Raw genomic sequence first — 14,700 nt, 5'->3', positions numbered from 1 at the left:
CTGTGGTGAACGAAGATGCCGAGGTTACTTCATTCAACGGTAACACATTGCTCTGGTATGCATTGAATGGCGGATCAAAGCATTAATTATGCTAACAATACCATTATGTTGCATTGTGATGTTCTTGCATCTTAATTTGATGCACCTCGTCGTAACCTCCTGCACTAAGCAGTGAACGAGAAGAAAGGGGGTTAACCGAGGGGCCCGAGTGATGAATGGTTCGTTCCAAAAGGCTTTGATAACTGTAAGCTGCGCGCTTATGCTTAGGCGAAAAGCTCGTCGCCAGGCAATAAGCAGTGGTGTTTTGCCCTGGTTACGAATCTACTTCCTTGAAATAACAGAGATGATCTGAGCTAGACAATCCTCATCACCCGTGCCTGTTTTGCAAAGCCAAAAGCGGGCTTTCTGTAAATCAATATCCCGAGAGCGTTATGACACATTGCAAATACCAGCATTGTTTGTATATAGGAAGAATACGCCATGATGGGATCCGCAATATAGTCATAGAGCTCCAGTTATTCGAACATCCAAAGTACCAGTCAAATATACGCATACCCTCTATAACCAAGTTACATGGCTTCTAAAGGAACAACACATTTAAAACCATGTGAGTCAGAGGTTCAGGTGTCGGAATTATTAAAAATTCATAGCAAATGCAAGCACTCGACTGTAGGCTATAATGATTAGCTGTCATCTCCATTTTCTCGCGCCTTCATTCCTTCGGATATAGTGTTTACCAAACAACAACAATAATAAGTTTATTATTGGGAGGGAGTGCTCTCCAGCGATCGCCGGATCGACCAAGAAGGTCTGATTCGGCGAGCACAACTGGCAGCAGCGTCCAGCGGAGCCCTGGACTAAGGGCAACCGACCGTTGTTCTACAAGATGGACGAAGCCATCTGCAGACCGCAAAAGACCAGCGAATCTAGAGCTAATAAAGTTTTTCCCTCACACTATACACGAAGGAGAGCTTTCTTATAGAAACGTGGCCGCTTGCGTGGGCCAATGCCGGAGGTAGCGCACAGCCGCGCCAAAGAAATCGCATTATTGTCAGGTTTATGTTATTGTTTCACACATTTAATATTTAAGTCTGAGAAGATTTAACATAGAAGGCACGTGGTGTCGGTGTTTTGTTTCATGACAATTGTTTGTAGGCTGTCATTCTCAAAATGCTGAACAGTAACTTCGTCAATAATGTAAGAAAAGGTATGAGCTTTAGTGATAGAATGGTGTGGAAATATAACCCGCGTATACCGCGTGTCATATAGCAAAGCGTGGCATATATATATATATATATATATATATTTATATATATATGTGTGTGTGTGTGTGTGTGTGTGTGTGTGTGTGTGTGTGTGTGTGTGTGTGTGTGTGTGTGTGTGTACGGGAATTTTCGCTCACGGGGACGCCGACGCCGGATTTACTGCGACACGGGCTAATACATTCCATATAAGCTAAACAACTTCCATGGTTTCATACATTTTCGCCAAGAGCTGGTAAAGATGAAAGGAAGAATGTCGCGCACAGTAATTTTGGTGGACCTCAGTTGCCTTGGTACGTTAAACACCGTAATACAATTTAAGCAAAGAAACTGTAGTTGTAATACATAAACCCGGAGCAGGAATACAGTGAAGCGATTCTATTACTATTATATTCTATTGCATATAAGCGGCGCTCCGGTATAAGCGGTATGGTATAAGCGGCACTCCGGTAAGTTTTCATTATGATCGGCTGGTCGTGAACGGTAGATGATAGAAAACGAATAGAACAGAGCAATAGGAATCCCTACACTACACCGGGTCCTGGTTCCTCAAGTATGTTCTCAAGATTGATGAATGGTTCGTTCCTAAAGGCTTTGCTAACTACAAGCTGCGCGATCTTGCTTAGGCCAAAAGCTCCCATCGCCATGCTTCACCTTCCCTATAACTTTGCGTGTTATTTCACGCCACCCACAACTCTGAAATAAATTGCGCTCGTAAAGTCTAACTTAACGGCGTACATGCCCATGGACGCCCGCCCTTTCTGCGCTCACCTGCCGCCAGGGTGCGCACGACATGCGTTCCAGAAGGGGGTCCCGGTCCCTTGGCGTTGTAGGCCTGTACGATCACCTCGTAGCGGGTGTCCTTGTCCAAACCGGAGAGGACGCCCTCTCGCTCGTGCAGCGTGTGATATCGAAGGGGTTCTGACGAACCCTGTCGACGGTAGGCAACGTAGTAACCGTCCACTCGTCCACCACCACCATCACCGCTTCTGCTGCTACCCGGTGGGCTGGGAGAGGACGGGTGCTGGTTGCGTGGGACGGGAGGGAAAGATACACGCTCGTTCGACTCCACGTGCAACTTTTCAAGAAACAATACTAAACAAGGTCGTTCCACATTTTCTAAAAGATTGTGCCGTGTTGCAAAGACAGAGCAGGGACACAGTTCAGCTGGACAGCCACTGCAACGCCGGCGCCGAACACTGCGATACGTGCGGCCACATAATTGATATTCTTAGCGCCGTCGCCCTTGAGACTGAGAGGGGCCTTCGGAAGCGGCTCTACACCTTGAGTCGTGGCATGACCAAGCCGCTGCCATGGCAATGAACCGCTCGTTAAGAGCGTTACCCCCAACCTACTTTGACGCACGGTCACCTTCCATATAAACAACTAACAACCGCCAGGGAATCAAGCCGAATATACCAAATGCTTCTGCAGCTTCCCGAAGCCAACCCTGTAGAAAGAGTCCGAATGACTCCAAAATGTTGAATTAATTTCTGCTAAACCTTTTTTGAGGGGAGGGGGAAGGGGTGACTGCTTAATTTGTTTAATTTCGTCTGTGTTATTCACTTTGGACGGTGGAAAAACTCACAGGTCCTTGTGCTACACCTGAGCAACTGAGATACGATAGCATTGTGGCATTCTATAACGAGTATTATCAATCGACATCTACATTAACGTTGTGCCATGGTATCCGTGAACTAAGATGACTTTATGACATACAGCTTCTGTATACTTATGATACATCGTTTAAATACGACTCTACCAAAGTGGGTCTTACGTACTGTTTTCGGTAGTCCACTAGTAACAGAACAGTCCGACGACAGCAGTTACACGCTCCAAGCACGTGATCAAACACCACACTTATCTTGTAATTCTCGACGTTTTTGTAGTATTACAACCCTCTGGTTCGTTTCCCCCATTCCTTTGATTAAACTGCCTCAGTTATCGGCCTGGCAGGAGTATTGCGCCAACACCAGTAAATGTCGGTGACTGTTTTGCACAATGCTATCACATGGATACATCAGCCTCCCGCTTAGTATTTTTTTCTATATTACATCAGGACGACTTCAAGAAAAAAGGACATGAAGGTGTTATAAATCTTGTGGCGTATATTACGCGTAATATATTTCGGGTCATATATTGTTTGTGAATATCTCATTTCTCAGCATTCCCCCCCCCCCCCCCCCCTTTCTTTTTCCTTGAGTGTACGCTAGCCAACCGGACACGAACTTGCTTAACCTCTCTGCTCGTGTTCTTGCAGCTTTCGCTGCCGATTTCTTTTCTACTTTTACACGTCATTCATGCGTACTTTGCTTGTACTTTTTTATAAAATTCTTATAATATTCATTCTCCCACTTCACCTCAATTGTTCTATTGGTAACTATATGTGCGCTCAAACTGTTTCCGATTCTTCTTCTGCGAGAACGCTTTGTACTATCTTGCTAACATGATTTGTGAAGCTGTTGATGGGTCTTTGCAGAGTTGCTGATGCCCAGTACGGCGAATAATACATCGGGTGATAGGCTAAGCGAGGAAGTTCCTGGTTTATACATAGCACACACAGACGTCGACAAACTTTATAAAATGTATGCGCAACACTTGTACGTACGATAGGGGACAGAACTGCCCAGGACGCGGCTCCGTCGACCGGAGCAGGGGAAAACTGCATTGCTGCGCTATGTAGTGATGATTCACCTGGTTCGAGATCAAGAATGAGCGCATGCGCGTGTGCTGGCTGCGTGTACTGGCTGCAAGCGCGTACTGGCTGGCGCCTTCACGCGAGTTGCTCTTTGCCCGCAAACCTTGCGCGAGATGCCGCTATGATGGCATCGGTTTCTGCTGCGCGTGCCCAAGCGTAAAATGAATGGTCATACGGAGACCACGGGCCACAGCTAACAACAGTCACGCTGCCAATAAAGCCGCCTGTGCCGTGCGTTTATAAGCTGGACTGCAAGCAAGTCACGCTCCCAGCCGATGCCCACATAGCGGCATCTCGCGGAAGGTTGCCGGGAGACGAGCAACTCGCGTGAAGCGGCCAGCGAGTATGCACGCTTGCACGCAAGCTAGGGCGCAAGCTCTGTCTCGAACCAGGCGAACCATCACCAGACGGCGCAGCGATGCAGTTTTCCCCTGCTCCGGTCGTTGGAGCCGCGTCCTGCGCAGTTCTGTCCCCCATGGTACAACAGCTTATTGACGCATGACGGAAAAAGCTGTATGTCAGCAGGCCCCACGAGGCGAGTTATGAAAATTTGACTTCAGAAGTGCACAAGAAACAAAAATTCAATAGGCTTTCTCCGTTTGGCTTACGCCTTAGACCGCTTTAAAGGGGAAAAGATAATTGCAGGCAGTATAAACAAGATAAAATGTATAGCAATGAGACAGTGCACAGGTACTCATGGCATTTTTCTCTTTTTAAGAGCGACTTAATTATAGATTACAGAAGGTACTTGCACATTTGTGACGCCTAACGTTGTGAGTATGCAAACTGCAAAATTTCTGGTAAACAAAATAGAGAGGGACGGTTGCTTAGATATTTGACTGGCTGCTTATATACCTGAGCTGGATTCATTCGCGCGAAACAAACGCTTTCTTACGAAACAACATTTTTTTTTTCGAAAAAAAAAAATACTCTACGTGTATTATTTCATAATAGACCCTGGATACCTTATGCTCATGATTTTTGTTGCTCATATTTTCAATCATGACGCACAAATATTGAACTTTCTCTTGTTCATCCGCAGCAGGGAAGCAGCCTATTCTTGTTCGCTAATGTTCTTCTACGCGGTTAGTGAGCTAGCTTATTAAGCAGAAAGACGGCACATACTCACCTCAAATTTTACTGCTATGCTTCTGGAATCGATAGGTGTGAGATGAATGTTACTCGGCGCATTTCGAGGGGCTGCGAAGACCGCAAGAAACAAGAAGACACTTCAAACTTTATACATGTGTAGTAGCATTCACCGTAACAAAAAATGCATACTTTCATAACTTTTATTCTTTAGTTGAGAAAGATCTTAAATTACAATTAAATATTTGCTAAGAGACACGCAAATCCTCCTATTAAATAATATTCGCGATTTTATTCATAGTCTACTTCAGGGAAGAGTTCAACTGATTCAAAAAGTCAGTACTGGAGTCTCTTTCGGTAAAGCAACGCATGCGAAATAAGGCAACTGAAATACTCCTATAATATATAACAATTAAGCTCCTTAATATAACAATTAATCTGAGCTTAACATCCTTGATGCATACTTTCAAATGGCGCAATTCGAGCCAATCCCGCTCAGGTCAAATCTAGCAAGAATATATGTTGCATTTCCTAGCAAGAATGCTTGTTGTAGTTTGCAAAATTATGACACCCGGAGGAAACAAGTCCTTCGAAGAGCCGGCTATACCGATAATCAAAAATAAACTCCAGCGATTAACGAATGTCAAGAGAAAAGAAAAAAAAAGAGAGGTTAATAACAATGAGGCTATTATCAGTTCTGAGATGTTCGTCCCTCAGAATGCGTGGCCTAATAGACTGCTGGCTTTCCGCGTAGTATGTGTTGTAATTCTATCGAGCAGGTTCATGGCAAGAAATGATGCGTAGAATACCACTTTACGAAGCGGCACAATTATGATACGAATGCTTATCCGAACCGACGTTAATCTCTCTGGGCCCCACCTGCTGGCTTCAATTCCTCGGCTGCGAGGTGTGCATTAACAGAAACGCTTTTAAGGCTAAGTGCCGTATTCGCCGATCAACCCAGGACGGCATGACCACGTTTTCGTGTCGCCACTGCATCCACACGCCGTCGGGCAGCACCCTCATCTGCCTCTGGATCACCCTGACACGAGATACGATAGTTGCGTAATATATGTCTGGCAGCGCAGGGCACTTAAGCGTTGTGCTCGCCGTTTGTTCAGCGGTTGCCATTCGCTTCGGTGAAAGTAGTCACCAAGGTGTTCGAGAAGTAGCGTGCGGCGGTAAGGCTTGGGGTCGCCGCTCGAGCAGCTGACGAAAGTTGTAGAGGGAATGATGAAGAGGATCAAGTAGAAACGTCAACGTAGGACAAATATGTAAGTATAGAAGAAGGCGATGGCTAAGTGAGAAATAATCAAAGCGTTCGAAGATAGATCAGCAGCGATCAACAAGAAAAAAGTATCCTTCGTCGTAACGCATATAGCGGTCATATTAAATTAGAGAGATATCGCCCCAAATATTTTCTTTTTCTCGCGGAATGAGGCACACTTACTGACATATGTTACCACGAATAACCCGTTGCCGAGAAACAAATACCTTAAGCCTTTACAACGCCACCTTCATCATCATCATCATCGTAAGCAGATCATTGCTTTAACATCATAGCCGATGCTATGGGGGCAGTAAAAATGTAAATGTGGTTTGACGGTGCCTAAGCAACGCGCGCATGACAATTGCAGTGCAACGTTAAGTCAACAGAAAGTAGTTAGTGGCGAGTAGCAAGATGCCTTACGCGTATAATCGATAAGTAGATGCACATACATACATACATACATACATACATACATACATACATACATACATACATACATACATACATACATACATACATACATACATACATACATACATACATACATACATACATACATACATACATACATACATACATACATACATACATACATATTCAGTTAGCTCTAGAAAGCATACGAATGTTACGCATAATCAGTTTTAAGTACGTCATAATGCAGCTCAAAAGTTTATATTAATAAGTCTTTTATGTACAATAGGGTAAATAGGTCCTCACTAAATGACGCATGCCAGGCCACAAGCTACACCGAATTGGGCTTGCGTAACAAGGTGCTCTGGATTAGCTCGAATGTCCTCTTGTAATGCTTCGATATCCGTGTGTTTGCAGATGTCATTTTGTTCATATTGAATTGCTGAGCACTACAATATCAGACGCAGCAGTATTGCGACGCATAAATACAAAATATGCCTCGACTAGGAGCAATAATACTTATGCCCCTTCTTTGGTCTACAAGGGTCTGCTATTTATGAATGATGCTTGAGGTAGTGGCCATATTGGCCAGTACTTTATTGATGAAGCTTTCTTGCGATCTGCATAGTTTCAGGTCCTCAAATATGTCTCTAGGAGTTATGCATTCCAGTCTCTCCCCATTGTGGTACTTCATGCAGCTGCGTACTCTGGACATCTCGAATCGGGAATTCAGTGGGAGAAACGCACGGGCATGATACATAAGCATACATAAACTACATTTCTCAACAGCTTCCCCTACCTCAAGCTGCTTCCAATTTTTCTAAAGTAGCAATTACCTTCCAGAAACTAACAGTGTATGAGGACTCTGTTCCAAAAATATGTACCTCAGTGTAATCTGGTCTTTTCTTTGATTAAGTTGTGAAATCTTGAGTGATAGATTGCGTAATGCATCTCGCAGGTTCACCTACGTTCGTCATCGGTGTGCACTTCCAACGGCGAAGTGTAAGCACCGGGCCCTATGGCATTCTCCGCTCTCACGGTGAACAGGTACGAGGCGGAGGGCTCTAATCCCCGCACGGTCACCTTGGTCTCGGTGCCGGACACCGACACGCTGTCTTCCCAAGTGCCTGCGGTAAGCAAAAACATGTCTACGCTCAGCATAAGGCACTTCTTAGAGCGCAGCTCTTAGTAGCCCACCGTTGTGGCGAGCGTCGGCGGCGTCAGCGTAACCGAATGAACGAGCACCGCGAAGAATGAAAGTAAACGCGGACCGCAGCGGTAGATGAAAGAAATGCCATAGCGAACAGAGGAGGAGGGTGCAGCGGTACCATGAGGCGGAAAGCAAAGGAGGAGCGGAGGGAAGACGGACTGCGCATGCGCTGAGTTGCCTGCGGCCACAGCATCCGCAGCTGCGTGGGCGATCTCATTTGCGCTTCAGAGGGGCGGGGGAGGGGGAGGTGCCGTAAGGTGGGTAGGGCTACGCTCGTCCGGGGCTTCTGCTGCTGAGGTCAGTCCGCGGTACCAGCGTGTGTGACGGGGATCACTGTTCCTGCAAGCGGCGATGGCAAGCGGCTACGAGTAAGGCTCGATGGGATGCTCCCTTGGGTGTTGTCCGCGCTGACACTGGGGGCACGACTTCCCCGCGATGAAGAGCCTCTCTCGTCGTTGGTGGAACGAAAGCGTGAGAAGAAAAGCGCAAGACGGGCTGTGCGCCGATGATGGCTACGATATGGCGCCAGAGTAGTGCGCGTCGCCTGTATGGAAACAAAGCGCTGTAAGAGCGGAGGTCTGTGCGGCGGCTGCTGTGAATCGCAGCCACGCGTCACCCACGCACTGCTTCTCGCGATCTCCCGATTAGCGAGGCAGATGCGCCACACCTCGCTCCGTTTGGAACATGCCACACGAGAAAGATTGTCCGCGCTTGCCAATATATCGGGAAATGAAAACTCGAGCCTCGCTCAAAGTTCGCATTAGGGAGTGTCGCAATCGTCGGTGAATATTTTCCTTCAGTAAGTTTGGTCTGTGATTTCTAAACCAGCCACTAAGCAGTTACGTGCGTCGTTTGTTAAAGGGACAGACCAATTTTTATGGTATCCACTTTTTTTAGTGCAATGGAAAGCTTACCGGCCAGAGCGTCTCATCATAAAGTAGTAACGCGAAAAACGCCGTGGAACATTTTTTATCAGAATTTGTCGATCTGCTGTGAGGATGAAGTCGTTCACTGGAAGCATGCTGAAAACTGAGATAGGTGAGCGCCATAGCGATTAAAGGCCGGCACTAGTGGGAGGCAGACTACAAGTGCGGCCGTATATAGGTGTGAGAAAGTATTGTTTTGCTTATCGAGTCGATGTTCCGGCAATTCATATTTTCCAAAATGTTAAAAGTATTTCTGCGATAATAGCTGCGTGTTCTTGCGGTTTCCTGTCCAACTGCTTTGGTATTATTATTATTATTATTATTATTTGTTTTGAACACATATACACAGGTATCAGGAAAGGGAAAGCGAGGAGCAGGCTGGCAACTGCCACCGGAAGGGGCACAACGCCTGCCTACTCCTCTGAAGGGAGGTGACAGCAACACAGAAATGGAAGATAGGAAGGAGGGGAGGAAAAAAGAAAGAGGAAAGGAGAGCAACAGGACAAATCTAAAGACCAAAGTAGAACACTGCAACAGGTCAAATCTAAAGACTAAAGTAGAACTCTGGAGCCGGAATTAAAGTGACGCCTCGTCGAACAGCCTCCACAATTATCAACCACATCCATGGCTAGTTCGCTATGCGGCTAATTGTGTTCTCCACGATGAGACGCCAAATAAAGCTGCATGTAATCAACGTTTCACCGGTAGTCGGTTCACAATGTACACTATAAGGTGTTTGAACCCGCCACCTCCCATCTTCGAAGGAAGAAGCGTTAGGGTACAGTACTGATCACACACAGTAGAGCCGGTCACTGAAGGTCACGCTACTACAGAATGTTGAATGTTCATGCTACCAACGTGAACCTAAGTTAGTTAGTTCTATAAAGGTTAGTAGGGCGCTATGGGCCTGATCACGTTGGTATTTGTCTAGTCAAATGGAAACCACGCACACCCAAAACGACACGACGCTTTTACACGTGATACGCAGTTCGTGTTGCTGTAGCCAAGCGTGTGCTTCTGATTTCCGATGTCGGCTCTCGAAGACCTGAGCGAGCTGGAACAAAGTATTTTAGCTCACACGCGTGCTCAGAATTTAGATCCTTACGAAGTAGCACCCCAGTGTGATGCTTCGATGGACGAAAGCGGCAGCGGAAGCGACGAATCCGACTTGCACGATAGGCCTCCGTCCCCTCCACAAGCAACGTGCCTGGCGAATGCCAACTGGTAATGCTCACTCACAATAGGCCGACCGCACACCGATTTCGGTCTGCCGACTGTTGGCGACAGCGTTTCTTCCTTTGTGTGGGCCCCTCTGTCGCACTGTGCCGACGCCGACAATCTGAGGGCGGCCGGCGGAGAGTTCGGCGTCGGTACCGTGTGACAGAGGCGCCGACACGAAGGTAAGAAACGTACCCATTTACGGCACAACTCGTCGATGGCATCGTGTATCACAGGGAGACCATAAAACTCGGGGTGCTTGCCAAACTCGCGCTATACTCGCCCGCTTACAACAGCATGTGCGCCGCCATGCATGTGGGGCGACGAGAGCGCCGCTCGTTAGCGTGGACTATCTTTACTTCATAATACGCATAGAATAAAGCGCAAGTGTCTAGTAATATACTAACTGTAATTTTAAGCAATAATTGTACTGTACTCAATGACAGTCGACTTCCGTACAGTAATCTCTTGACTACATTTCAAACTATCAAGATTTCACCACCAGGCCTCGCCACAAACTGGTATTTCTGACTTTCTTGTATTTCCTACTAAAATCCCAAACAGCGTGCTGGATTCTATCACTATAAATTATGATCACTTCATTTCCAACAACGTCTCACAACACATTCTGGCCAGTGGGCAGTCACGTTAAGTGGCATGTCGTAGCTACATGCATATTTGCCAAGCGTCACCACCCTCATCAATGCGAAATGTAGCGTTCGTTCCAGAACAGAAGCAATATTTAGCATAAAGGTGAAGACGAACCTTCCTTGTTTGTCCATCGCAGAAGGTACTGCGTTATCGGCATGTTTCCGCTGAAGGGCTCTGTCCAGGCGAGTCGCACGAATCTGCTGGACGCCTCGCTGACTTGGAGGCTGTCAGGTATTCCGGGAACATCTGTCAGAGATAATATATGCTATTGAACAATACCGCTCCTAAGTAGCGCAGATGCCAGAATTTGTTCTTACCCCACATTCACAAAACTTCCCTTGCGTAAGGACGTCTCCTCGCTGGCCCGCGCTCGGGTGCATGCCACTAATGATAGCGATCGGCGTAATGAAGACCTATCGCCTCGGTAATGGGCAATCACGGACGGTTCTTCTATAAAAGAACGTCTACAAATGTCGGTCCTAGTGATCCAGAGATTCAGGACCCGTATTCCTTGTTTGCGTAAACGTTGTCTAGGATTGGCATTTGCGTGGCGATCGTCTTGTTATCATGCCGATCGCTCTCGTCAATGGCGGACGCACGAGTGCTCGCTACTGAGCAAAGGCTCTTACGAAAAGTTTCATAACTATATAGAAGTTACGAAAAAGGTACAAGTTGACTTTTATGTTTTAACCTAAAGTTTACGGAATTTAAGAGTTAGGGAGGCAATGATACCTTTTTGGTGGCCGGACTTGCTTGCATGGACTTTACGCACTCTTTCCCTAAGGGAAACCATTGGCTGGTTCTTTTGCGAGACGGCTTACCTTGAACAACCAGGTTTATGTTGGTGGTGTCTTCTCCGAAGTCGTTGGACGCGTGACAGGTAAAGAGGGCGTTATCCGACTTTTGGGTATCCGTGATGGTCAGCGTGGATCTCGCCTTGTTGGCGTCAGCGTGCTCGACTTGGGAATACCTGTAAAGGAAGTAATATGTTTGGCCCTCCCGAAATCATTGAGTGTGGTGCAGCAACCTTCTTTAAAAGCTTAGATTTTGAGTACTTGTCTCTATTAAATTAAAACAGCTAATCCTAAAGCTTCGAATAATATCAATGTTCTCCCTTCACTTACTCTTCTAGGAACTTGCTAATAACATTTTTCCGCTTGTCTTTTAAACAAAGCACCACGGTATTTAACGAATATATGCGAACAAGCATAAAAAAAGGAAACGTATTTTCTAAGCTTTCGTGAAATAGTTTCATGGTTTTTACATGGCCTGGGCTCACATACGAAGGCGCGAACCAATCTCTTGCGTCGATAATGATCACGTTGGTGACGCCACATTCATAATGGCGCATCAAGCCTAATATTTCCTTTAGTAATGTACCTCACTGAACTTCCCTGAGTTCGTAAAGAAGGTTGTGAATCAAAGAAGTATTACAACTCGTATAGCAACGACAGAAGTGTGTGTAAGTATAAAATGCCTACCTTCGATTCTGAACCATAGCAAAGCCTTGAGACAGCACACAAATATACGATTAATTTTTTTTTAGGAGGGAGGGGGAGGGAGAAGTAGCAAATTCCCTTCATTTCTTTCAGCAGTGTTATTGTGCCTGCGAACAGGTAACATCAGACATGTTAAGTGCACTCCGATTGTTTGCTAAAGGGCACATTTATGTCATATGTATTTGCAAAGATTCATTCTGATTATGTGCTACCAAAGTGACTGCTACCTGCAATTCTCAAAGCGCACATGGCGGTACTACCTTGCACAGTACCACCAATCGGGGATTGGGCTGTAACTCACATAATCCCCATGAATCATCCGGATGTAAAATGGAGGAACGCCATTACACTTCTGCAGTACTAAGAGCAAAAGAATATAAAGGAAACATGCAGTCAAGTTTTTTAAATTCATATTATCATGAATAAGCTCTTCCGAAACTCCTCTTTTATTACATTTGAAGTCCTTCCTACCGGACGGTGTATTTAGGCAAGCCGAATGTCCCTTAAGCAAGCACTCCGAGCAAGTGATATTTAATGTCCTGATCCACCAACTATCCCTCCAAAAACGCGCTGAAACACACGCCTTCTCGCTACGCCTACTTTGCTGCTGACAGAAGCTTTCGCCGATGCACAGCGAGAAGTGTTAGTAGACAATGCCTACGACGTCTGAGGGCTCGCTCGGAAGCGGCCTGTCTCGAACAACGCTAGTCCATAAGTTAAAACGAAGTTAAACTGGTGGCCGCAGCTGAAGGTGATCCAGACGAGGGCACAGGTGCCAATGAGCAGGCGCTTAATCGACAGCGCCATCATAATTCCTTCCCGCGCTGTAAATCTGACAACTGCTCGTCCGGGCTATAGGGTTCATAAGCTTTCAAGAGCTTGAGGTAGATAGTGACACGTCTCGTAGGTCTGTTTTCAGATTATAATACCCTGAATTAGAACGCGCTAAAAGATCAGCGGAACATGCGGGACCTGTGGCCAGTGTTAGGAGGGGACAATAGTGCATGAATGCTACGTTTCTTAACCATTGTAAAGAGTTGAAAATGGAAGACAGTTCACCATGAACACGCGGATATAAAAAAAAATCGAAACAACTCAGCCTGTCGCTACTGTACAATATTCGTACGCTGGTAGCGCCAACACCGGCGTGGCGACTCAAGATAGGACTGTCCACATCATGGCTGTGCTCGTTCTGTAACATAGTTTGTTAAACTGCCTAGGATACGTCGCAAAGTCAGACTATCTTTGAAGGGTTGAACTATATACGGCTTCCCGTGTGCGACCATGGGTTCTAGTAGACTCGAACCATGGAGGACCTAGCCTTCCCACAAATACACTGGAAGGGAGGTGTTTTGCCTCCTGTCGAAGTTTCTTATGGCATCCTATTAAGTTTCTTATTGTCATGTTGTGAAATTATCAATTTGATTTATTAAAGTTACGTAGTCCGTTAGAATCCTAGCGGACCCATTCAGGAGGCATTCTGGGTGTAAGTAGGAGAAATCTTGCGCCAACCTAACAGCCAGCCGCTCTTCGGAGCAATGACAGGTAAGGAGGCGAAATGCGAGGCAAACTTCCGCTAACGTGACCAGCAGTTGCGATGGCGGTGATGGATGATAATCGTCATCGCCGTGAACTGAGCGAGAGTGCAACCACGGGCACGGGCGGGGTCACGTGACCACGAACCGGCCAGATCTGGAGAAGGGCGATCGGGAAGGACCTTCCGAATTTAGTCTGAGCGTCGCTGTCAGAGAATTCGAGCAAGATCAGCCTTTGGGGAGCGCTTTGAACCTCTCGCAAAACAATCATTCGAAGGTCCCATTACAGATAGGTACATTACATTACAGATACAGATTTTTTTTCCAGCGAGTGTTGACCCTTAGCAAGATTTCCTCATAATGACCGCTTGCTTGACATAACACGACTGGAATTAGTGGAGCGCATAAGTGCTACCTGTGCTCCGTCTGGCCGCCTTGTTCGCTTCCTCTTAACAGTGTTAGTGACAAGTGACATGCTTACGTCCCATGTAACTCTGTGGCATATTTACCTAACAGAAAGTAAAACGAGACACTTGGGCGGCGCAATAGCCCGGCGTGCCTTTGCGAGACTAGATACGCCAGTAGCTGGCGCCATCTTCGTCCTCCTAATACCTGTGGTCACCGATGGCCGCGATGGGCACGCCGTCTTTCAGCCACCAGAAGCGCATCGGCGTGTCACCGTGTGGTTCGCACTGGAGGTGCACCGTGCTTGCCCGTTTCGCCGATGTTGTGGACTCCTTGGGCGAGAGACGGGGGCTGCCTGCATAGAGAAAAAAAAACGAGTGAGAAAGAAGGGACCAATTCTAAACTTTCATCCTTTGCTTTGGACAGTGCAGACGTTCTGAAACCACGTCGTTCGGAGAGTTTTAGCTTGGCTCTGCCATTTGGTTAGGGTAGGGGCCTAGGTATACATGAGCGACTTGGAGTAGTG

At 46.5% G+C, this 14,700-nt stretch overlaps 1 protein-coding gene across 1 annotated transcript in view; it reads right to left on the bottom strand.

Moving 5' to 3' along the window:
- Window positions 1-14,700, bottom strand: part of LOC126536629 (cell adhesion molecule Dscam1-like) — a 239,096-nt gene that overhangs the window by 12,911 nt on the left and 211,485 nt on the right. The window contains exons 14-19 of the mRNA XM_050183661.3: window positions 14,382-14,529; window positions 11,557-11,705; window positions 10,850-10,981; window positions 7,699-7,857; window positions 5,090-5,160; window positions 2,034-2,286 (exon numbers count right to left, since the gene is read on the bottom strand). Coding sequence (XP_050039618.1) covers window positions 2,034-2,286; window positions 5,090-5,160; window positions 7,699-7,857; window positions 10,850-10,981; window positions 11,557-11,705; window positions 14,382-14,529 — 912 coding nt within the window. The remainder of the gene's footprint in view (window positions 1-2,033; window positions 2,287-5,089; window positions 5,161-7,698; window positions 7,858-10,849; window positions 10,982-11,556; window positions 11,706-14,381; window positions 14,530-14,700) is intronic.

This window comes from Dermacentor andersoni, chromosome 4, assembly GCF_023375885.2.
Source record: "Dermacentor andersoni chromosome 4, qqDerAnde1_hic_scaffold, whole genome shotgun sequence".
NCBI classification, from domain to species: domain Eukaryota; kingdom Metazoa; phylum Arthropoda; class Arachnida; order Ixodida; family Ixodidae; genus Dermacentor; species Dermacentor andersoni.
The sequence above is the reverse complement of the archived record's forward strand: the minus strand, read 5'-3'. Positions and strand labels throughout refer to the sequence as shown.